The sequence below is a fragment of the Dipodomys spectabilis genome, unplaced genomic scaffold (assembly GCF_019054845.1).
Source record: "Dipodomys spectabilis isolate Male_0828 unplaced genomic scaffold, ASM1905484v1 ptg000504l, whole genome shotgun sequence".
NCBI classification, from domain to species: Eukaryota; Metazoa; Chordata; class Mammalia; order Rodentia; family Heteromyidae; genus Dipodomys; species Dipodomys spectabilis.
Window position 1 is genome coordinate 386705 of NW_024871181.1, and position 24726 is coordinate 411430.

Here is a 24726-nt window from a genome sequence, read left to right on the forward strand (position 1 = left end):
GGACCAAAGTCCTTCAAAGCCCTTCAGAACTCGCTCTGCGTGAGGAGCTGTCTGTTCGTCTTGCCAACACAGAGCTGGGTCAGGTGTTTCTGGACATTCTTCTCAAAGTGGATGGGTTCCTCACTGCCTGCTGAGCTGGAACTGGGGATTTACACCTCAGCTTTGCTGCTGCTGATCTCGGGGTCCTTGCTGTAAGAGGAGTTGATGATGCCTCCTTCAGAAGTGTGGTGGACATGAAGTAAGTTACAATACCCACCCAAGAGCAGTATGGAGAGCTTATAGTCCATGGACAGCACTCATGTACTGTAAGAACTAGACTTTGAACGGGGCACTGGTGGCTCAGGCCTGAATCCTAGCTACTCAGGAGGCTGAGATCTGAGGATGGTTCAAAGCCAGCTCAGGCAGGAAAAGTCCTTGAGACTCTTATCTGCAATAAACCACCAGAAAACTGGAAGTGGCGCTGTGGCTGAAGTGGTAGAGTGCTCACCTTGAGCTAAAGAGCTGAGGGACAGCACCCAAGCCCAGAGTTCAAGCCCCACGACCAACCAAAACAAATAAATAAACAAAAAAACCCTAGGCTTTGAACTTTCAAAAAGAGATTGTCCTGTTTATCTGTTCAATACTATAACCCCACCCCCTCCAACAACCTTCCCATGGTCAAGGATGTGGACAGGAGGTGGCCAACACACGCCATAAAACCAAGCATCTGGACCTGTATTTGCATGTGACCCGGGAGTGACTTGGGTAAGTAGTGGCCTCTTCGGCATCACGTGCCTGTTAGCACCACTGGGGGTATGATTGACAAATAAATGCAATGATATCATAGGGGATCAGTAAATATATTTTCTCATTATTACTAATGAAGGTAGCAAAATGCAAACCACCAGCTTGACTCCTCATGCATCTTTACTTACTGCTACTCTTCTCACCAAAGCTCTGCAGGCTTTCTCTGTGAACCTCTTTAAACCCAAGGCCCTGAGCACCTTCATCACAGGTGCTCTGAGGTCTGTTCAGCTTCAGGGTTCCTGGAGTAGGAGGAAGTCCCTAACTTACTTCCCATTTTGAGGCCCCTCTTTCCCCCAGGATCCGCTTTGCACAAAGAGGGAGCTCAGTTCCCACCAAGGACTGTCAGTAATAACCAAGGCCAGCAAGTCAAGCTATCCGTTTAATCCCTGTCCAATCTATCAGACTGAGATAGAAGGAAAATCTATGTCTCTGGGGCAGATCTAATCTGTCCAGGGCGCTAACCCTTGGATCCCCAGGGCAGGGCGGGAAGATAGATTTAGTAGAGTGAGAGACGTTAGAGACCAGTCAGTCCAGCAGTTTCCTTTTATGCTGGGACAAAGTGAAGCCCCACCACCACCCACCCCGCAGGACCAGATACTTGCTCCCAGGAAATTGGGGGCTGAGCTAGGCCCCTCAACTTCTACTCTCAACTTCTACTCTACTTGCAGGGTTGAGGTTTAAGTCTTAACACCTTCTACTGACTCTAGCTGTGCTCAAAGGTCATTTGGGGGAATGACAGGATTTTCTGCTTGGCCTGTTCAGAGGTAGGAAGGGTGAGGGCAAGAGGTTTAGGGCGGGGGAGGGAGGAGGGACTTCAGGAACTTCTTTGAGACAGCATCCCATAAATACAAGAGCTGCCAGGCCAAGCTGAGTGAGAGATAGGTCTTGCTGTAAGTTTCTACTTCCCACTGGATCCCAGCCACAAGGAGCCCAGAGAAGACTTGAGAAAGGGAACATTCTTCAAAGAGACCATCATGCCATGCAAGAAGTGGAATCTTGTGGCCAGTGTCAGTGCAGCCCTGGTGGTAGCACTCATCATAATGGTCCTGACCTTCACGCTTCGAGGCATCTCTCCAGGTAGGAGCTCCTCCTCTTGCCATTCTGACTGGCTTGTCCATTGCTCATCCTTACCTAACCAAGATCCTGTCCCCATCCTCTGCTCTTTGTCTCCTCTATACCCCAAAATCTATAGACACCCATCCCTAATGAGTGAGCCCCTTACCAGTTGCTGAAGGTCACCAAATCTCAGCCTTTTGCTCAGACCTCTCTCCCATGTTCCAAGTACTTTCCTTCTTTGGGAGCTGACCCCATGGCCTCCTCCATACCATGGATCCATAGGCATCCTCCTTGCCTAGGGACTTGAAGCATCTACCACCCTCCCAGTGCCTCCTGCCTGTGCCCATCCCCAGCCGTGAAGCTCTGCCTTCCCACCACCACGCTTTTCCTCTTCTCCAACCCTCTACCCTCTTTGCCCACACTTCCAACCCTGCCCTATCCCATTTTTCAATAGCTACTTATTTGTTGTTTATCTACTTTTGTGTGCTAGTACTGAGGCTTGACTTCAGTGCTTAGGCCCTAACCCATAGATAGCATTTGTCAGTCATGGAGCTTGAACACAAAGCCTAGGCACCATCCCCAAGGCTAGTGCTCCACCACTTTGAGTCACAGCTCTATTTCTGGATTTCTGGTGGTTACCTAGATGTGAGACTCTTACAGACTTTCCTGCCCAGGATGGCTTAGAAACACAATTCTCCTATCTCAGTCTGCTGAGTAGCAAGGATTATAGGCATAAACCACCAGTGTCCAGTTTTGCCCCCGTAACTTTTTCCACTCAAGGCTAGCACTCTACTGCTTGAGCCACATACAGTGCCATCTGATTTTTTTTGCCAGTTCTGGGGCTTGAACTCAGGGCCTGAGCACTGTTCAAGGTTAGTGCTCTACCACTTGAGCCATAGTGCCACTTCCAGCTTTTTCTTTTCTTTATGTGGTATTGAGAAACGAACCCAGGGCTTCATGCATGCTAGGCAAGCACTCTACCACTTAGCCACATTCCCAGCCCCTATCTCTGATTTTTTTTGTTGACTAACTGAAGAGTCTCATGGATTTTCCTGCCCAGGCTGGCTTCAAACCCACATCCTCTGATCTCAGCTTCCAGAGTAGCTAGGATTTCAGGTGTGAGTCATTGTCTAGCCACTCCTTTAGACAGCTTTGCTCTTTCCCACGGCCATCAGTTATGCTGTGCTTTCAGTCCAGAATCCTTCAGTCCATCCTTGTCAAATGCATTCTCATCCTTCATGGTCCCCTGTAAGTGTCCCCTTCTCTACCCTAGGCCAGCCCCCAGGAGCTCATACAGTTCCCTTTCATTCCCCCAGAGGCTCTGAGTGTTGGGTACCCAGTGTAGCCCGGGGAGGGTGATGAGATGAGAAATAAGGATCCTTGGGCTGGGCAATAACTCATTAATGAACCCACTGATATTCCTTCCAGGGTGTAAGGAAGATGCTGTCTGCCGCCCCGATGCTGACATGCTAGATTACCTGGCAAGTTTGGGCTACATCAACCGCAAGGACGGGTTGCTGGTCACCTGGTTCCACAGAGCCAACAGCAAGAAGGAGATGGAGGCTGCTCTAAGCAGTAAGTGCAGAGCCAGGATTGGCAAGCTGAGGTGGGGGTGAAGGAGAGGGAGGGGGAGCTGAGGCATGGCTGACACCCTGGTCACCACCAGGAGGAAATGGGCTGCAGGCTAAAGGACCTGCTCAGGTTGTGTTTCTGATCGCCAAGCCCAGGACTTAGACAGTTACAACTGACTCCAAAGTCAGCAATACTCTACACTTGCTCCCAGCCACCCCACCCTTGGCCTGTCAGGTGCTGACCTCCCCTGCTAAGGAGGCCTTTGCCCTCAGGGACTAAGGAAACCAGAGATCTGAACTGCAGGTTAGGATAAGCTCTAGATGTCAAAGCAGCTTAGACTTGCAGGGAGCTCATTGGGACAGCTTACCCCATGTTCTCTTGACCCCACTCTCCCCCGCAAAACACACACACACACACACACACACACACACACACACACACACACAGGCCAGGCACTGTGGTTCATACCTGTAATCTAGCTACACAGGAGGCTGAGATCTGGGGATTGTGATTCAAAGCCAGCCCAGGCAGGAAAGTCTATGAGACTTTTATCTCTAACTATCAGAAAACCAGAAGTGGAGCTATGGCTCTAAGTAGTAGAGCACAAGCCTTGAGCAAAAAGGTTCAGGGACAGTGCCCAGGTCCTGAGTTCAAACTCTAAGACTGGACAAAAATCCACATACGATAGTGGGTCTGTAGGGACAACTGTGTAACCTGCTTCGTGGACAGCATTTTATAGACAAAAACAGGGATTCAGAAAAGCTAGGGGACTTACTGTCTGAAAGGAAAGAGGGTCACACAGGAGCCCCAAGGTGTTGGCCCTGACCTGTGCTTAGGCCTGTGGTCAATAGAGAAACAGCTTTTCCTTCCAGACAATTGGGAAGCTTGCTGGTCTATTTAAACCACAGAGATGCAGGGAATGGTCCCCAAACTATAGATACAGGGCACTGGTCCCATCCCCAGAGTTCCTGATTCAGCTGCTCTGAGATAGGACAGAGAATTGTCATGATAAGTTTCCAGGTGATGTTGATGCTGCTGGCAGAGCAAGCTAGCAGCACTGGTGGTGCTGAGACATTGATCCTCCGGTTTCTTCCTAACATACTACCACCTCTCCTGGACCAGAACGGCCCCAGTACCATGCGGAAAGGAACCACAGGTGAACCTCAGCTGCCCTTTTATCTGTCAGGTGCCCCCTTCTTCTTTGGATCTGACTTCTCTATGCCTTACAAAATCCCAAACCACATGGCTGGATCTGGCTTCAAGTTGTCTGGTGTTAGAATGGCAGGAGGAGGCAGGAAAGGGAGGAGGTAGGAAGAACCTAGATTCTGGCTGCAGAAAGAACTTCTTAGAAACTTCATAATAGAGGCTTTAAAATGGTCTGGTATTGGCTTAACTCAAATTCCACAATTAAGGAACAAGAAATCATCAAATCAGAAAGAATTAGAAAACAACCTAGGCATCATTGTTACCTAGAAACAATCAAAAGGTCCCTGGGATGTGGGTTAACCAAGTTCATTGTAGTCACTCAGCACCCTGCAGCAGGTATTTTCAGCCTTTTAGTTTTTCTTTTTTTTTTTTTTTTTTTGGGGTCCAGTCGTGGGGCCTGAACTCTGGGCCTGGGAGCTGTCCCTCAGCTCTTCAGCTCAAGGCTAGCGCTCTACCACTTGAGCCACAGCGCCACTTCTGGCTTTTTTCTTTTTGCTTATGTGGTGCTGAGGAATCGAACCCAGGGCCTCATGCATGCAAGGCAAGCACTCTACCACTGAGCCACCTTCCCAGCCCAGCCTTTTAGTTTTTCTTTTTTTGGACATGGGGCTTCAATTCAGGGCCTGGGCACTGTCCCTGAGCTCTTTTGCTCAAGGCTAGTGCTCTACCATTTGAGCCACAGCACCCCTTATAGCTTTTTTTTTGTTGTTTATGTGGTACTGAGGAATCCAGGGCTTCATGCATGCTAGGCAAGCACTCTACCACTAAGCCACATTCCCAGCCCAGCCTTTTTGTTTTAGTGAGATGTATGGAATAATGTGAAAAAAAGTTTACAATGCTGAAACATAAATTATAAACTCAAGAGCTGTACACCAGTGGCTCACACCTACATTCCCAGATATTCAGGAGGCCAAGATCTGAAGGTGGCAGTTCAAAGCTAGCCAGGCCAAGAAAGTCTTATCTCAAATTAACCACCAAAAAGGTTGAGTTATGGCTCACGTGGTTAAGAGTGCTAGCCTTGGGTTGGGAAGGTGGCTCAGTGGTAGAGCGCTTGCCTTGCATGAGGCCCTGGGTTCGATTCCTCAGCACCACATAAGCAAAAAGAAAAAAGCCGGAAGTGGCGTTGTGCCTCAAGTGGTAGAGCACTAGCCTTGAGCTGAAGAGCTGAGGGACAGCGCCCAGGCCCAGAGTTCAGGCCCCACAACCGGACCCAAAAAAAAAAAAAAAAAAAAAGAATTACAAACTCAGGGCAATGTCATGCTAGGTAAAATCCATGTCTAGACGAAAAAAAAAAATTATGAAAACATAAACTGTTGAAAATGTAGGTGATTTTTTTTTCCCTTCAGTCATGAGGTCTTTCCTGCCCTGGCTGGCTTTGAACCACAATCCTCAGATCTCAGCCTCCTGAATAGCTAGGATTACAGGTGTGAGCCACCTGCACCCGGCCAGGTGAAATATTTTTTTATCTTCCTGCTTTTCTGTATTTTTCCAGTGGTCTGTAACAAATGTGTAATATCTTTGTGAGAAGTAGTAGTCTTTTTCACAGCACTGAGTTCTGCCTCTTCAACAGGTGATGCCATGGCCTTGGAAGCTGATGTCACTGTGGAAGGGCTCAACACTGTCAACGAGACAGGGGTACCAATCATGGCCCACCCCCCGGCCGTCTACAGTGACAACACAGTACAGAATTGGCTGGAGACTGTTCTGGCCTCTTCTCAGAAAAGTAAGAGCCCTCTGTCCCCTCCCAGCTCCCCAGTCCCTGGTCCTCATGCAGAGACTCCTCCACAAGGAAGCAAAGACTGTCTGCACCTCATGCAGTTCACTTCAGCTTTCTCCCAATGGTCCTTATGCCCAGGCACAGGGAGGACTAGGTGCGATGGGGAGGTCAAAGGGGGCCCAGGTGAGGAGACAGTGCAGAGTAAAACTGTGCAGAATGTAATCAGGGTGTCCTTCCTGGAAAACACAACTAGATACTACTGCATGTTCAAATCCCAACTCTCCCCTCCACGTCCTGCAGAATCTAGGCCTTGCCCCTAACACTCCCTCCATAGCAGCCACCCAGCTGCTATATATCTGCCAACTTGACCCCCCACCATGTTCCCTTGCTCTTGGACCTCTTTCACTGGCTGTTCCCTGGATTTAGCCCTTCCGATCTTGCCTTCATTGACACATGAGTGGTCATTCCAAAAGACCAATGTTGTCATAACCCTACTTCCACCCTCCATAGCTCCCCAGTGTCTTGCCTAGCTTTCATTTTTCTTTAACTTCCCAGCCTTTTCTTACCCCTAGATGACATTCATCATACTAGGTCCTTTCTCTGTGCAAACACCTCTTCCTAGAGGCTGGGTGAGCTTCTCTTACAGGCTCTGGTGGATTAAGGTTCTCTCCATCTGCTCTGGGCAGGAATTGAAGCCCCTTTCTTTAGCTGTCTGTGTTTCTACCTCATGGATGGTACTTATTGTTCTAGAGATGAAACTCTACTCTGGGTAAGCTCTGCCTGTTTTGGAAACCCATCCTTAATACCCTGCCAGGATCTGTCTTCCTACTTTCCCCTGATCCTCATCATACACACACACACACACACACACACACACACACACACAGAGCCCTGGAGAGGAGTCATATCTCCCAGTTCCCAAGCCTTTGACCCTTTCCACACAGGCATCAAATTGGACTTCAAGAGCATCAAAGCTGTGGGCCCCTCCCTGGACCTCTTGCGGCAGCTGACAGAAGCTGGCAGAGTCCGGAGGCCCGTGTGGATCAATGCGGACATTCTGAAAGGCCCCAATGTGCCCATCTCCATTGAGGTCAATGCCACACAGTGAGTGTCCATGCTTCTCCTGTCAATATCTAACCCCAGGAGACCTTGTCAAGTTTGTTTCCAGTCCTACCATGTTATGTCACCTGAAGCCCTTAGCCTTGAAGGCCTTTGAGCACTCTCTCTCTCTCTCTCTCATATACTGGGATTTGAACTTAGAACATGGCATACTAGGAAAAGCTCTATTTCTTTTTTTTTCTGTTGGTCGTGGGACTTGAACTCTGGGCCTAGATATTGTCCCCGAACTCTTCAGCTCAAGACTAGCGCTCTACCACTTAAAGCCACAGCTCCACTTTCGGTTTTCTGGTGGTTTACTGGAGATAAGAGACTCATGAACTTTCCTGCTTGGGCTGGCTTTGAACAAAGATCCTCAGATCTCAGCCTCCTGAGTAGCTAAGATTACAGGCGTGAGCTACCAGTGCCTGGCTAAGAGCTATTTTTGGAGCCAAGCCTCCAGCTCTTTCCCTTTCCTTTCTGATGAGCCTTCTCCCAGACAAGCTACCTTCAGAACCATCCCTGACATTCCAGGCTGCTGAGGGACTTCCTGTGAGCACGCTCGCTCTCTCCCCGCCTCCCCCCACACACACTTCCTAGCACAGCATTGATTTTGTTGGGCTGTCACAGGCCCAAGTTCTCTGTTCCCTCAGTAGCAAGCACAGGATTTGGCTCGCTAGAAAAGTCTAGAAAGAACTCTGGCTCCCTCCCAGCCCTCCTGAAGGCCCAGCACTGCTCAGCATAGCCCTCCCACACACCAGCCTCATGGGCTCCACATGTAGAGAAGATATTGTTGATTTGATCCCTATGCAGCACTGCCAAGTTAGGGGTGCATTTTCCTCTTTTTTTTTTTTTCAGATGTGAGAGCTTACAATCATGTGAGTTCATTTTGTTGAATGTTATTATGTCTGTCAGACACACTTTCAAACACTTTATATACAGAACACCATTTAACTTTTACAATGAAAATGAAACAGGAACTTTGTTCATCTTGTTTTTTAATTTTTTAAAATTGTTACTATAAAGGTGATGTTCAAAGGGGTTGCAGTTACATCAGGTAATGAGTACATTTCTTTTGGGACAATGTCACCCTTTCCTTTGCTCTACGCTATTCATTTTAAATGACAGGAACTTGCCTTTTTATCTGGGGGTAGGGTACTTGGGATAAGATCCAGGGTTTCACGCATAAGGCAAGAACTCCATAATTGAGCTAGCCTTTTTTGTTTTTTTTGTTTTAAGATAAGGTGTCACTTTGTAGTCAGGATCCTCTTGAATGGACACTCCTGAGTGTTGGAATTACAGGCACGCACTACAACATTCATCCTAACCTACACGCTCTTTATCCTCCATTTTCTGCCTCTATCCAGCCTATTTATTTGTCCACCCAGTATTTATTGTGCTTCTGAAATGTATTTGGAAAGCAGCTGTTAAGAAATATACTTGATGGCCCAAGATAAATAATGGCTCCTTTTCTTTTAGTACTGATTTTACTCACGTGGGAGAAGTAAAGAGGGACAACATTCTTTGCCTTTTAAATTTTTCATCAGAAAAATTCAAGTAAAATAACTTCAGAGACACATCTGGCAGAGCCCAAATCTGTAAACCTTGGGTCTATGATCCAGTCTCCTAAGCCCTGTACTGAAGGATTTGCTCAATAGGAATCAGGACATGAACTCAGGCCTCCATGACTCCAAAGTGCATGCCTTTTTGGTTGGGACTATGAGCAAGCCCTCTCACTGTCCTTAGATCACAGATTCAATAGGCCCTACTGCTTCCTAGCTCTTGAGACCTCAAGAAAGGAAGGGCTCTGAAAGACAGGATGAGGCTCTGATTCTTGGCAGGTTCCTGGCACTGGTCCAGGAGAAGTATCCTGAGGCCACCCTGTCGCTGGGCTGGACCACTCTCTACGTGCCACTGTCACCAAACAACACCTACACTCAAGCCATGGTGGAGAAGATGCAGGCACTGGTGGGAGATGTACCTCAGAAGATCACCTTCCCTTTGCGAGCGGTCATGGTCCGGGCTGCCTGGCCTTACTTCAGCTGGCTACTTGGCCAATCTGACAGGTGAGAACCCCATAAACTCTTGTCACTACCCCCACTGTATCCAATTCATTACCAGGCTTGGAAAGATCCCAAAAGATCATCGCCAGTATAGTCCTCAGCTCCATCTGGCCCAACCTACTGATGCTCATCACCAATGCCCTGCCTTTGGCTTATATATCCCTGGTGATTGACTGTTCACTATAGGATGGGGATGGGAAGGTAGGGGGAGGGCTACAACTGTTAATTCAGAAATAGGCACTGTAAGTGGGTACCTCTTTCCTCCCAGACCTCTGCTTTCAGGGAGGAGGACTGGTGGGAAGCTGGAGGGCAGGTGCAAGTGCTCCACCCCTGGCCCAGCAGGATCCACCTCTAGGCACAGGAGTGGGGGTCCTACTGGTCCCAGGCAAGGACTGAGGCAACTCTCTGGATCTAGGTACTCCCTGACACTGTGGCAGGGCAGCCAGGACCCTGTGTCAGTGGACGATCTTCTCTACATCCGGGACAACAGCGCTGCAAACCAAGTCTACTATGACCTCTTTGAGCCAGTCTTGTCCCAGTTCAAGCAGATGGCTTGTAAGGAGCCTGGGAAGGGAAATGTGGGCTGGATTCTGAACAGGGAAGTCTTAGGGGTAGGCACTGGAGGAGAGCTTGGGGTCCAGAGGAACACTGGAAGGGGAAAAATCCTGAGTGGATTGGAGGCAGGAGGAAACCATCAGGTAGCCAGTTATGTCCGCCCCTTGGGATCAGAGCCATTACTGAATGAAGATTCCAAACCTCATACACTTTCCATACTACATGGTTCCTCTGTGGGCACACCACTGTTGTACAGTACACCCTCTCTGCCCACAAATCAATGATCAGGTGTTTCTAGGCAAGCCCGTGTCCCCTCGACCCTGATCCCAGGACAGACTTCAGTCAAGCCATGCAGAGGTCAAATCCCTGACTCTGGCAGTCACCTAAGGGAGCAGGGCATAGATATCGGCTTGGGGGCCATTCAGTTCTAATCCCAGCAACTCTGCAGCTAATCATTTCTCTCTAGCTAGCGAAGGTAGAGGTGAAGGCTAGTCAGTGGGTTGCTAGGTAAGCTTGGAGGGGAATGCAGTAGCTGTCAGGTATACAGAAGGTGCTCCCTGAATGACAGCTACTTCATCTGGTCGATTTTGGGTTCCATAGTGAACGACACTCGGAAGCGGACCTATTACACAGGCAGCAGCTTGGTCCCTCTTCTCCAGCTTCCAGGGGGTGATGGTCTGAATGTGGAGTGGATGGTTCCAGAAGTTCACAGCAGTAGAGGAACAACAATTAGCATCCCTGGTGAGTGCCCACAGCCCGGGAGCTCCGGACTGTCCTGTGCATGGCAACATCAGCCCATGCCCATCCACACATTAGGTACAAAGACAGGCAGTGTGTCAAGACCATGGCGCTCCTCAAGGAGCAGGCACAGGGCACAAGGTACAGAGCAGAGACATAAGGGTTAAGAGCTGAGCTGGCAGCTCATTCCAATCTGACAGCTTGCAGGCAGAGTACCTAGAACCCAAGCCCAGATCAACAGATTCTGCTGAGCTGACAATAGCTCTTCCTTGACCCTCCCTTCTGTCCCCTGCTGCCCCTTTTACAAGAGACTTTGGCATCCTATGGTAACCAGGACCCATTGCCTCTTTCAGATAGAGAAGGCATGATCCTGCTGGACGTCAGCCTGCAGAAAACTACAGCCAGAGACCCCGTGCCCACTGTGCTTGTCCCAGGTGGCACTGCTGTGACCCTGGAGTTGTGCCTGCTACAGTTGGCCACACGCCCTGGACGCTGGGGCATCCATGTGCACATAGTGGATCCTGCAGCCCTCTGGCCATCCCTGACCATCCTGGCACACCTCTCCACCCTTGGCCACCTGTCTCGGCCTGTGTGGGTAGGGGCTACAATCTCACATGGAAGTTTTGTGGCTCCCGGCTATGTAATTGGTCAAGAGTTGGTCACAGCTGTGGCTGAGGTTTTTCCCCATGTGACCTTGGCGCCAGGCTGGCCTGCGGAGGTACTGGGAAGTGGCTACAGAGAGCAGCTGATCACTGATATGCTGGAGCTGTGTAAGGGACTCAGGCAACCTGTGTCCTTCCAGTTGCAGGCCAGTGCACTGAGCCAGAGCCCAGAGGGAGTTGTGGCCAGGCTGCTGGCATCCTCTCCCCAGGCCACAGTCACACTGCAGGCTAGCTTTGCTGGGAGCAGCTACGCAGCTGTGCGGGCAGGGTTGCTGGCGGCCAGGGCCGTGGACAAAACCCGAATCTACTATAGACTACCCCAGGAGTACCACAAAGACTTGCTGGCAGACTTGGGCAGGAACTGATCTCCCAGCTGACCAGTGCTGAGCCAGCTGACCTCTGCAAGGGTCAAGGCTCCCTCAGGAAGGTGGGGAGGCAGGACAAATAAATACCTCTGCTTTTTTTTCTACACACTGTGAGTCCTTGGGGCCAATGGAGCAAGTACCTAGAGAGTCTGGAGGCTGGGGGCCAGGTCATTACGATTGTCCAAGAGAAAATGCTCGCAAGCCTTGAAAGTGGTATAGAATTCTGAGGAGAGGCCAGCCACGTTGGTGGTCACATAGTTGAGAAGTCCAGGGATGGCCTGGCTATAGTAGGATACCTGCAAGCCAGGAAACATCACTCAGAAAAACTGGAAGGGCAGCAAGTATAACCCAGGTCCCTGGGGGTCTTGGAAATCAGTTATAAATCCCCAAAATCTTAGAGGAGTGCTAAAATCTTAGCTGCTCTTCACCACACACTACCACTAGGCCCTGGAGGGCAGGAACTGAGTCTCTAGAGCCTAGCACAAAATCTTTTTAAAATCAAGGTGCCACCCAGCCACCTTAGACATAGGTTTAGGGCTTATTCTGCACATGATAACCCTGGCTGAGCCCACTGCCATGTGACCACCTATCTCTGATTGGAATGTTAGGGTGCTACTTGTCAGAGGCCCTGCCTGGGACATTCCAGGGGGCTGTCTGAAGCTTTAGTCCAATTGTGGACCAGTTTCACGTGCACATTTTTAGGCTACTTCTGAAAAATCATGTTAGGAATGCTCTGGGGGAAACCACTGTGTGTGTGCTGGACAGCTCTACTTCCTCAGATCTCAGCCATGTGATGTGCTGTTTTTATATCAGAACCCAGGCCATGAGTTTTCTCGGAATTACAACACCCCTTTTGTTTACCCCTGACACTCCTAGTTTTCCCCAGACTGGGAGGAGGAGAAGGATGGAGCACAAGGTCTGGAACTCCAGCCCAACAGCATCCATACACCAATGAGTGGGATGGGCCCAGGTAAAGGGGGAAAGGAGACATGGGGACTCACCTTAGTCAACTGGTCCCCCTCACGCCAGAGGCAGAAGCCGGAGCAGAGGGTCTCCCCACGCTGGTACTCTGGAGTCTCCCGATGTGTGGGCAGTGTGACTGACCTCAGTGCAATGACATAGGGGTCTCTGGGTGGCAGCAAAATGAGAAGGATGTGGGGATTGGCCACAGAAGGAGCTGAGGCCCTGCTCCCCTCCCTGGCATCTCTCAAAGCCTTGATGCCTGGCTCAGGACCAGGCTGAATAGAGGCACAATGTGTGTTTATCTCCCACTTTACCCACAGTAGAACCATGGCAGCCCAGCAGGCTGGTGAGGTTGGAGCCTCATACCATGGGAAACAGCTGTGACTCCAAGCTGATGTACCCTCCCTGAGGAGAGAGGTGAGGCCTCCCCATCTGGCCACCTTTTGCACCCCACAGAGGGTAGGTACATACCCATTGTCACAGGGCTTCCGCCGCGAGGCCAGGATCACAAAGTCCCGGGGCTTGATGTCCCCACCGAGAGCAGGGCTGATGACGTGGTAGATGGCGTCGTCCTCATCCACCTGCTGCACCAGCTCCACATTCCTGTGGAGAGGCTGGAGCTCAGGACTGGGAGCCCCACAGTCTGGGGGAGAGCTGGCCTGTAGGGATCCCCTGGGTGCTGTAGCCTCCTTGAAAAGCTTATGTGCTGGGCACTTCATCTCCTGTGCAGATCACAGGGGGCAGCCAGGCCTAGCCACAGTGGACACATACATGAAGGCATGCAAAGGCAGTCACACAAGCAAACACACAGCACACAGAGGCACACATATCCATGTACATAAACACAAAGGCACACAGGCACATACATGGGATATGCTCAACCCCCAATCCTGCCCCCCCCACCCCTCCCCATCCCCGGCCAGGCCTTGCTACGCTCTGACAGCGCCCCCACCAGGCCCTTACCGGTAGTGTTTGTCCCACTCTGGCCTCCTTCGCAGGTCAGAGAGCAGTAAGAAAGCCTGGGCTGCATCTACCTGCACCACCATCTCCATGTGGAAGGAGAAGAACTTATCCTCCTCCAGGGTGTACAGACAGACCTGCAAGGGACAGAGGGAGGCCTCATTCCTATGCCCCTTTCTTTTTCTTTTTTTTTGGGGGGGGTGGTACATTCGTGGGTCCTGAACTCTGGGCCTGGGCGCTGTCCCTCAGCTCTTCAGCTCAAGGCTAGTGCTCTACCACTTGAGCCACAGCGCCACTTCCAGCTTTTTTCTTTTAGAGCCCAGTGTGACAGGGGAGGAGACTGACTGTGATATATTGCTTGCATGTGTGGAACTCTCATGGCAAAATCCTTCCTTATACAACTAACATAGGATAATTTTTTTAAGTGGCAGAGCCCCAACCTGTGGTTGTCTGTATAGCCAGGGCAGAGGGTAAAGGAGAAAGCAGCTGCAAAGAGAGCAGTAGACCAAGGTTGGGTGAGAATGGGAATGGGAAAGATTGGGGCTTCTCAGCCAGACATCAGTGACTCATGCCTGTAATCCTAGGTTCAGAAGGTTAAAATCTAGAGGATCACAGTTCCAAGCCAGCTTGGGCAAAAAAGTTCATTAGACTCCATCTTCAAAATCTAGGCTCTGAGTCCATACCCTAGTACCACTAGAAAGATAGAGAGAGAATGAAAGAGGAAGGAAGGAAGGGAGGGAGGGAGGGAGGGAGGAAAAAAAAGGAACACTTCCCTACACAAGAGGTCCAAGAGAGCCCTGTTACTCGCTACTGACCACCTTTGGATACTAAGAAAGGAGAGTTAAGATGGGTGGACAGTCAGCTACCTGACCACTCTCCGAGGACAGAACCCAGTTTTCCTTAGCCACAAGCATCTTGAGTGAGGACACGTTGTTGTAGCTCAGGTAGACCTAGGAAGAGCACAGAGACAGACAGCTACCCACTGCTCCAGACTCCAGCCATATTAGTGCAGGGAAGGGGCAGGTGCTGTAGCAAGACCCTGGACTTTGGGAGAGGAGGTCCATACTAGTCCAGTCCCTCCATATAATCCTGGAAAAGTCACTCCACTTCCTGCTAATTGGGACACAGGCAAGCCCTTTGTGAATGGGGGCAACATCAGGCAGCATAGAAGATTCCCCGTGGTCTATTCCCTTCAGGTCCCCTCCCAGCCCACTCAGGCCAGTAGGGGAGGTAAAGGGCCTCCCTGCACCCCTGGGACACCGGGGATTTACCTGGTTGCTTGGGTCCCAGGGGACAGAGAGAGGCACCTCCGCCTGCTTACAGGACACAATGTACTTCCTGGGAGGAAGGAAAGATAACAGCGTGGGCCTCTTGGAAGGACAGTGACAGTGCCGTCCACGCGCTTTACCACCAGCCAGTGCCCAGACAGCAGGGTGGAGACTCCTGCCTTGTGGAGAAGTGTGGACACACGGAACCCAGAAAATAGCAGCCACAGCATGTGGCCTTAGACAGCACCTGAGGCAGCTGAGAGCAGACCAGCCAGGGAGGCAGCGTGGGACCGAGGCTCCAGCTCTACTCCATTGCTAATGGAGTACACCTGTGTCTCAGTGTCCCCGTGTGGAGCACAGTGCATAGTATATGGCAAATGCTCCAGAAATATGTGTGTGTGTGTGTGCGCGCGCGCGCGTGTGCGTGAGCATGCGCACACGCTCCAGTATGGGAATTTGTACTCAGAGCCTAGGTGCTCTCCCTCAGTTTTTTTTTTACTCAAGGTTGACACTATGAGCTGTGGCTCCACTTCCAGCTTTTTGATGGTTAAGTGGAGATAAGAGTCTCCAGTGCAGGTGTGAGCCACTAGTGGGTGTCTGGCTATGCATGTGGTTCTTGCTCACAATGGTATGGATCCTGAGGCAGGCTTCCAGCACTCTACAGTAAGGAAGTTGACAGTGGCTTCAGTTCTTGAGCTACTGTGTCTCCTATCTCCTTTCTACATCTGCCCTCTCCACTGCAAGTCAGGGGATGCCCACAGGATTTCAGATCACCAAGATGTAGCTAGGTTCAACGCGGACTGGTGATTGTGCCACCTGATTCCTCTGTCCTCAGTGTCCCCACCTGACCAATGAGCCATAAGACCATTGTGTGGTGAAATGCTGCACAGACCAGCCCCAGTGCAGCCCAGGAGCAACCATGAAGAGACACACTATCCCCCTTCCCTCTACCCACCTGTCCAGGCGGATCTTCTTCCTGGCACTGGCCTCTCGGTATCGACGCTCACCCTCCTGGGAAAGAAGCAGGGATGGCTGCAGCAGGTAGCCTCACCCCTGCCTCACTGTCCCCTGGGGCTGGAGGAAGCTCAGCAGGCCAGACAGAAGTACAGGTCTCACTGGGAAGCTGGAGTTCAAACACTCCAGCCAGGGAAAGTTCAGAGCTGCAGCCCAGCTCCCCTCCGAGTCTCGTATAACCTTGGGAACATCATTTCCCCTGACCTGCCTCAGTTTCTTCCTCTGTAATATGGGGATCCTTAGAGGATGTACACAGTGGTACCCCGAACACCCATAAACCAGCCCTCCCCCCAAGTGATGTCCTTGAGTTCCCCCCACTCCTCCCAGCAGCCCCTGAGCTTTGTCCACTCTGTCCCTAATCTCAAGGAGGGCACAGAGGCTCGCAGAGCTCTGGGGTTTGCCCAAGGTTACAGAGTGTGGGGCAGAGCCAGAATCAGGACTCAGATGCCCATCTTGGTTTTTGTTTTTGTTTTGTTTTGTTTTGTTTTTTTGGGTCTGGTCGTGGGGCCTGAACTCTGGGTCTGGGCGCTGTCCCTCAGCTCTTCAGCTCAAGGTTAGCGCTCTACCACTTGAGCCACAGTGCCACTTCCAGCTTTTTTTCTTTTTGGTTATGTGGTGCTGAGGAATCAAACCCAGGGCCTCATGCATGCAAGGCAAGCGCATTACCACTGAGCCACCTTCCCAGCCCATCTTGGAAGCCCACCTCTCTACCTACCACCACCTCTGCAGCCCCCACCTCATGACCACTTCAGACAGACAAGTGCCCAGGCAATGCTGGGTGCACGTCCCACTCTCACCACCAGCCAGCCATGCCTCCAATGGAAACTAAAGCTCTCCAAAGGCTCCGTGAGAATGTGACAGGGGTGAGGTTCTGAATCCCTCTGCCCCCAAAGCCAGAGTTGTCCCCAATTCTGCAGAGTTGTGCAGGGTTCTTAACACCCGGTATCCACCAGATCCCTCTGACAGCCCAGAGTTCTGCCAGGCAGAGAAAGGTACCCTCCTTCACAGGGGACTCACAGTCACTCAAAGCTGCCTGTGCTTCAGCAGAGGAGCCAGCCCCTCATTCCCCCAGGCCCTGACAGGGATGGGGATACCCTCACCCCATCTGAGCAGAGAGGGAAAGGAGGTGGGGTAGGGTGCCATGGTGCTGTCCCCACTTACCCCAGGCTGGGGCTTAATCCAGGGTAGCTTCAGAGGCTGGTCATCAGGGCCCAGGACTACAAAGGTCATGAAGGCACTGTTGATGTGTCGCCGATGGCTCTCAGCCTCCTGGCGGTAGGCCTCCACACACACACCCACCTCCATGCTGGGACAGGGAGGAAAGGAAGGCTGCACTCCTGCAGGTCACACTCCCAGGTCACACCCAATCTTGTCCATACACACATAGACACAGACATGCGCAAACCATGCACACACACTCCCCTGCAGTTCTTACAGCAAATTGGACCACAGCCCACTGCAGGAACCTGGGAGTCTATTGTTAGCAGTGCTAGCAGAGCACCTACTGTGTGTCTAGCCTGGGGAGACACAAATATGAAGAAACCTGGGGCTGGGAAGGTGGCTCAGTGGTAGAGCGCTTGCCTTGCATGCCTGAGGCCCTGGGTTCGATTCCTCAGCACCACATAAGAAAAAAGAAAAAAGCCAGAAGTGGCGCTGTGGCTCAAGTGGTAGAGCGCTAGCCTTGAGCTGAAGAGTTGAGGGACAGTGCCCAGACCCAGAGTTCAGGCCCCATGACCAGACCCCCCCCCCAAAAAAAATGAAGAAACCTGCCAGGCTTATGCCTCTGGCTGGTAGCCAGGGCAATACACACACACACACACACACACACACACACACACACACACACACACACGTTCCATAAGACTCTTATCTCCAACTACTTAGCAAAAAAGCCAGAAGTGGGAGTGTAGCTCAAGTGTGTAAAGTGCCTCCCTTAAGTGAAAAACTAAGGGACAGCACCCAGACCTTGAGTTCAAGCCCCAGTACTGGCGCACGCACACGCGTGTGTGCGCACGCACGCACACACACACACACACACACACACACACAAGGTGCAGTCAAACTTGAACCCAGGAAGTCTGGCTCCACATCCTCCACCTTTAATGATGCCATGATGGTCTCTGAAATCACCAAAAACTATGCCTAAAGTCGGCTTTCATGGGAGAGAGGTATTAGAATTCAACTCAAAGGAAAGGACTCTGGGGACTCCTGCTTTAGAAACCGCATGGAGAGAGATCTGAACACTGAACACTGGCAAGAAGAAGCCTGGAGTCTCCAGTGACAAGAGCAGAGGAGAGAGACACACGCTGAGCATGTAGAACACTCTGAGACACAAGCCCAGGGCCTCGGGAGGGGCCCTGACCTGGCGCCGAGGGCTGCTGAGCACAGGTGATATGCAAAGAGTGATACGCATCAGGCAGGGCTCAGCCCAAGTCTTCAGGGTGAAGGGCTCCTAGCAAGTCTGAGTTAGTCTCTTCTAGGTCAGGATGTGCCCACAGCCCCTTCTTCACCCCCTCACCTGTGCTTGAAGGCGTTGTTCACAATGGCCTTGAGCACCAGTCGGTCCCCGACCTGGGAGGGGCCTCGGAAGTGGAACATCTCGATGGCCTTCAGCGTTGGGTGGCCCCGGCAGAGTCGGCTAAAGCAGACAGGGGAAATGGCCCGGCTTCAGCTGCCAGCTTGGGGCAGCCTCCTCCTGCCCTAGGCTGTCTTAGTCTGGGACCACACATACTGCCTTCTCCCAACCTACTGACAGATCTGCACAGTGGCAGTCCCATTTCATGGCTTGGAATACTGCGGTCTATGTGCATGGCTAGAGAGGAGCTCAGTTTAGGAGACAGAAGAAAGCCTGGAGCAGAGTATGAGGGCAAATAATGTCACCATTTTCCATTGCAACTTAATAGTTGGTGTCCCCACTTTTACACAAAAACCCTGCTGTCGCACAATACTACTTGTTATCTGAGGCCTGCTGAAGCACACCTTCTCCAGCAAGTTTTCTCTAACCTCCCAGACCTTCACCTTCACACTCACCACCCAGGCTGCCCCAAATGCCATTGCTAAATGTACTCTCCCAGGGTTAACCACAGAGGAAGGGCCTGAGGCAGACTTTAGGATGAGATGAGGAAGAATCAGCCTGGAAGAGGGTGTGGACTGCGCCTCACCTGGCTGCAATGGTGGCCACATTCTCCATCCAGGCCATGATCTGGCCCCCAAAGGTGTTTCCCTGATGATTGGCATGGGGAGGCAAGACCAGCTCCACGCTCTCTACACGCGTTTTCTCTGCTGGCACCATGTGACTGCAGTCTCTGCTGCCCACATCTGGTCAGGGAAGGGACACACAGAGGAGGCAGGAGGGTAAGACACTCCCCACAGCTGATCCTCCTTGGGTGCTACAGCATTCTTTCCACCCTGGGACTCAGTGCCCAGGAAACATGGGCACACACAAGCTAGCCCTGGGTGAGGAATGGGAGGATATGGGCCTGTCGCAGTGCCATGAGACAAGATCTAGCAGCCTGAATGCCAGTCCCAGCCTACACTAGCTGTGGGACCTCAGGTAGAACCAATACCCCTCCGCTGCCCATCTCTTAATAGCCAGATGTCAAATCTATCCCAACAGGACTGTGTGAAGGTGGCATGTGGGCATGGCTATAAAGTGCTTAGTTCCACACTCAGTGACTCGCCCTCCCATCCTGAATGATTTTTTTTTTTTTTTTTGTCAGACATGGGGCTTGAACTCAGGGGGCCTGGGCTTTGTCTGTAAGCAGTTTTGCTCAAGGCTACCCCTCTACCACTTTGAGCTATAGCTCCACTTCCAGTTTTCTGGTGGTAAATTGGAGATAAGAGTCTCATAGAATTTCCTGCCAGGGATGGCTTTGAACCTTGAGCCTCCGATTTCTGACTCCTGAGTCGCTAGGAATATCATCAGCACCTGGCCCATGAATTATCTTTTTTATTTGTCCTGAAACTGCCTCTCTTTGTTTCAAGGAAGAACTCATGTTTAGAACATTCTAGATATTGGTAAAGAAGCCCAAGATCCCAATCTCTGGGCCTTAGCTAGACAACAACCTCTGTCAGGAGCACCTTTCCTGTTCTCTGTGAAAATCCTGGCAGGATTTTAATCAGGCCTTCATGTACTGATTCAGATCAAGTTCCAGGAGACATGAGGAAGGGGAATCAAGACATAAAACAACATGTCCCTTTGGGGTAAAAATCAAGAACTAAGTAATACATAGTCTACTTAAAGATGCAGAGAATACATCTGGAAAGATATTTTTAAAAAAGTAAAAACAAGTAACAGTAGTTGTTTCTGGGGAGGTGGCATGGGTTTTTGGATAGGAAGGAGTCTTGCTTTTTAACTGCATCTTCTTGGGGGAAAGTACATACTTACACAAAAATACTCTTAAATTATCCTAGAGATCTCTGGAATCTAGACTTTAAAGACACACTCATAGAACAGATAGACAGACTGATACACACACTCACACACAGAATTTGATTGTAATTTGAATTATTTGCAGAGAGGGAGAAACAAAGAGGAGTGGAGAGAATGATGAAGAGTGAATATCTGAACATATTCTGTCTATATATATATTTTTAAAAATCCAGTTGGGTTCTGGTGGCTCATACCTGTAATCCTATCTACTCAGAAGGCTGAGATCTGAGGATCATGGTTCTAAGCCAGCCAGGGTGAAAAAAAAAACAAACCATGAATCTCATATCTCCAATTAACCACCAAAAGGCCAGAAGTGGAGCTCTAGTTTAAGTGTCAGAGTGTTAGCCTTGAGCAAAAAAGCCCAGGGACAGCACCCAGGTCTTGAGTTCAAGCCCCAAATCCACGCTATAAATTAAAAGAAAATCCTACAAGTCTCATGGGGCTGTAGGTCCGGCTCAAGCTATACAAAGAGCTTGGCTGGCAAGCACCAGGCCTTGAGTTCAAACCAATTTAAAAAAGAAACACCTCACAAGTCTCTGTAGCCCAGATCAATACTACCTTCTGAAATTCTTTGGCTCCTAGAGGTCCAAAATCATTCTGAGGGGAATTCCCATCCATCTCTACACCATTCCAAATGCTGGCCCAGCACCCTGCTTTTCCAGACTTTGGGGCCAAGAAGGCTAGCGGAGTCCTGAATCACCAGGGGCCAGAGAGGTCCCTAGGATATTCCTCTTCTTTCCACTCACAGGCTCAGGGTAGGGGACAAGGAGCAAGGGGGCAGGGGTCATGCAGGCTACAGGCTACTCACCATCTTGGATGGCACAATGGGCCAGCAGGTCCTTGATGGTGTCCGCATAGACCAGCCTCATGCGCCTGCGCTCAGCTGCTACACCATGTTCAGTCTTTTCCTCCTCTGTCCTTGGTATGACCTGTTTCAGCTTCACCTGTTGGCCAGGGGACAAGTGGGGGGCTACTCAGGACAAGATTTTTCCTTTTCTTTTCTTTTTTTTTTTGTAATTTGCCAGTACTGGGGCTTGAACTCAGGACCTGGGCACTTTCATTGAACATTTTTGTGCTCAAGGCTAGTGTTCTACCACTTGAGCCACAGCTCTACTTCCAGCTGTCTGTGGTTAATTAGAGATAAGAGTCTCATGGGCTGGGAAGGTGGCTCAGTGGTAGAGTGCTTGCCTCACATGCATGAGGCCCTGGGTTCCATTCCTCAGTACCATATAACAGAAAAAGTTGGAAATGGCACTGTGACTCAAGTGGTAGAGTACTAGCCCTGAGCTGTAGAGCTGAGGAACAGTGCCCAGACCTAGAGTTCAGGCCCCATGACCAACCAAAAAAAAAAAGTCTCATGGACTGTCCTTCCTGGGCAGGCTTTGAGCTGTGATCCTCAGATCTCATACTTTGGAATAGCTAGAATTACAGACATGAGCCACCAGCACTCCATTCAGGACAAGTTGTCTAAAGCAGCCCAAGGCCCTGTTTTCTACAACTAGGTTGAGCCCCCTCCCCAGGCTGCTACAAGGTTTAGGGCCTCCTCTCTCTCTCTTTTTTTTTGAGGGGGGGTCCGGTTGTGGGGCCTGAACTCTGGGCTTGGGTGCTGTCCCTCAGCTCTTCAGCTCAAGGCTAGCGCTCTACCACTTGAGCCACAGCACCACTTCCGGCTTTTTTCTTTTTGCTTATGTGGTGCTGAGGAATCGAACCCAGGGTCTCAGGCATGCAAGGCAAGCGCTCTACCACTGAGCCATCTTCCCAGCCCCAAGGGCCTCCTCTCTTTTGTGGCCACCTTCCTGCCTCCACCTTCACCTCATACATCGTGTTTATCTTCCTAATGACCCTGCAGGATGCAGGGTCTTGGGCAAAGACCCAGAGAATATGGGCTCACTAGAACATGAGGAATGCTGGTGTGAGATATATAGGAAGAGCTGGGGGAAAGGAGAAGGAGGGATGGCAGAGGTCCCTCCCCTGGGAGCTGGATCCCTAGCCTGGCCTCCCGTGACAGGCAGCCCAGAGTAGCAGGAGGCACGACCTACCTTGGAGAGCTCCCGATGGGCCACAAAGGTGGCCAGGGCCTTACATACACTCCACTGCTTCTCAGAGCACAGGTCCTCGGAGGTCACCTGGATGCCCACCTAGAGATGTAGAAGAGGTAGGTGGGAGGAGTGAGGCCCGTGCGCACGACACCGGCAGTGTCACCCAGGCAGGGCCTGAGTGACAGGTTTCTCTCTCATCTGCCAGACCTGGAAGGCCAGGGACCTCAGTTAGTTCTGGCTCTTGTCTTTGGCTTCCGGAAAACTTTGGGCAACTCACTTGCCTTCTCTCGTCTTGATTTCCTCATCTGGAAAATTGGAGGGGTCACAGCCACCCTGGAGAGTTACTGAGAGGATTAACATGGGGCCCCTATTCATGAAAGGGATTCAGTAAGTAAATGTTGGCTAAATTTAGAAGGTAGATGCCTGAGGTGCCTAGGGAATACCTGGGTATTTGAGGGGTGCCCAGGGGCAGAGGTAGGCCACTGCTATCCAGCCTGGGTGACCGGGTGAAGCAACCTAGGCCCAAGGCATTTCCCTGCACTCAAAGAGTTCCCAATGAACATCCCATACCTACAACACAGGAACCCCAGTACACTCTAAGAAGGGTGAGCAGAGCCTTGGGAGGTGAGATAACAGCCAAAACTCAGCACTGGCCCACTGGAGCCACTGGAGCCCTGGACCAGACAGCTCTGCCAGCCTCCATTCCTATACCACAGGCTACCACCGGCTACTGACTGACAGTCCGGCCCTGACAGCATCCAGGAAGCTCAGAAGCCTGAGGCAAGTCCCTTTCCCTTCCCAGGTCTCTGTTTTCCCTCTGTGCAATGGAGCATTGGCCCAGAAGGTTCTGGGTCCTCACAGCTCTATCAGATGGTTCAGAACTCTGGGCAGGGGCAGTGAGGTCAGAGAGGAGGACAGCCATTTCCCACCCCCAGGCAGGGCCACCCCACACACCTCCATGCTGGAGTTGAAAGCTCGGTTCACCTTGGCTTTGATATTCACCACTTGGCCAACACTGGAGAGAGGAAAGCAGGTGGTGAGCCTTCCAGAAAGGACAGGAGAGGGAACTGGGGACTCTGATACCCGTGGCCTATGCGGGGTGGGGGTGGGGGTGGCTGGCCAGAGGCTCCAGAACACATTCACATCGTTGATATCACCAAGCCACCCAGCCAGTTTCACCAGCCATCTTATGAAGCTATGTGGCTGATGTCTCCCCTTCCTGCTTTTCTTTCTCCCATCCGGGTAGTGCTGAACTTCTTTTTGCCCTTGGCTCTCTCCTCAGGGAATCCCTCTTGCACACCATTCACTCTCCAGCATTTCTCCCCATAGGCTGACCTCTGTCTCCCAGTCCTTAGGGCCACTGCAACAATGGCCATGTGGCTATGTCGTTTGTTTTTGTTTTCTCTTGTTTTGCAGTACTGAGGGTCAAACCCAGAACCTTGTACACCAGGTAAACACTCTACCACCAGGTGCACCACCTGCCCAAAGGGCCATATGTTTTGCTCACCTTTGACTCTTGAGTCTCAGGACATAGCATAGCGTGTGTCCTCCCTGAACAGTAGCAAGCTAAATCAATAAATTTACATTTATTGAATGTCTACTAAGTGCAAGAGTTTAGAGAGAGAGAGAGAGAGAGGGAGAGGGAGAGAGAGAGAGTAGACAGGGAAAAGGAAAGGTTTTCTTTTTTGGTAGTATTAGGGTTTGAATTCAGGGCTTTTCATGGAAAAGGAAACATTTGAAGCAGGCCCACTATTTGCCAGGTACCATTTTTGAGTCTCAAAACAAGTATGACAGGTGGGTCTAGGAGGGATTAAACATCAAGGAGGTTAGCCATTTTTTCCAAGGTCACTCAGCTCACGGATGACGTGGCCAGGATTCTAAGCTGATTGTGTTGGCTGGTACCAGCCCCCTTTTTTCCAACTGTAGCCCATCATCACTGTCGTCATCCCTACCCATCCCCAGGGAGCCAGGATGCTGCCCTGTGCCTGACTAGAAGCACTAGCTGCCCAGCTCGTGCCCAGTCAATGGGCTGTGGGGGTGAGGGCAGGAGGCTGACAGCCAGTCACCATGTGACCTCAAGCAGCCCTTTCACCTCTGTGCACCTCAGCTGGTGAACATGCAGCACACAGGACTATCTCCTCCCGTGCCTGAAAGGCTCCATTCCCAGGGGCCTGCTGGTCAGTGGGCTGCACTGAGTCACAGAGGCCTATCAGATTCCATATTGCTCGACCTTGA

The 24726-nt window shown here is 51.0% G+C and overlaps 2 protein-coding genes across 2 annotated transcripts in view; one reads left to right on the forward strand and one right to left on the reverse strand.

Moving 5' to 3' along the window:
* Window positions 1–1669: 1669 nt before the first annotated feature.
* Window positions 1670–11919, forward strand: Fam151a (family with sequence similarity 151 member A). Its single transcript, XM_042669696.1, has 8 exons — window positions 1670–1863; window positions 3271–3417; window positions 6191–6343; window positions 7282–7441; window positions 9274–9498; window positions 9911–10050; window positions 10651–10791; window positions 11142–11919. The coding sequence occupies exons 1-8, from the start codon at window positions 1761–1763 to the stop codon at window positions 11813–11815; spliced, it is 1743 nt and encodes a 580-aa protein (XP_042525630.1). The 5' UTR covers window positions 1670–1760; the 3' UTR covers window positions 11816–11919.
* The window catches only part of Acot11 (acyl-CoA thioesterase 11), a 37926-nt gene continuing 25095 nt past the window's right edge, over window positions 11896–24726 (reverse strand). The window contains exons 4-16 of the mRNA XM_042669695.1: window positions 23446–23506; window positions 22492–22590; window positions 21261–21396; window positions 19182–19338; window positions 18539–18658; window positions 17182–17326; window positions 15962–16017; window positions 15010–15076; window positions 14605–14688; window positions 13742–13875; window positions 13250–13381; window positions 12817–12943; window positions 11896–12111 (exon numbers count right to left, since the gene is read on the reverse strand). Of these exons, the coding sequence (XP_042525629.1) occupies window positions 11956–12111; window positions 12817–12943; window positions 13250–13381; window positions 13742–13875; window positions 14605–14688; window positions 15010–15076; window positions 15962–16017; window positions 17182–17326; window positions 18539–18658; window positions 19182–19338; window positions 21261–21396; window positions 22492–22590; window positions 23446–23506 (1474 nt within the window). The 3' untranslated portion in view covers window positions 11896–11955. The remainder of the gene's footprint in view (window positions 12112–12816; window positions 12944–13249; window positions 13382–13741; window positions 13876–14604; window positions 14689–15009; window positions 15077–15961; window positions 16018–17181; window positions 17327–18538; window positions 18659–19181; window positions 19339–21260; window positions 21397–22491; window positions 22591–23445; window positions 23507–24726) is intronic.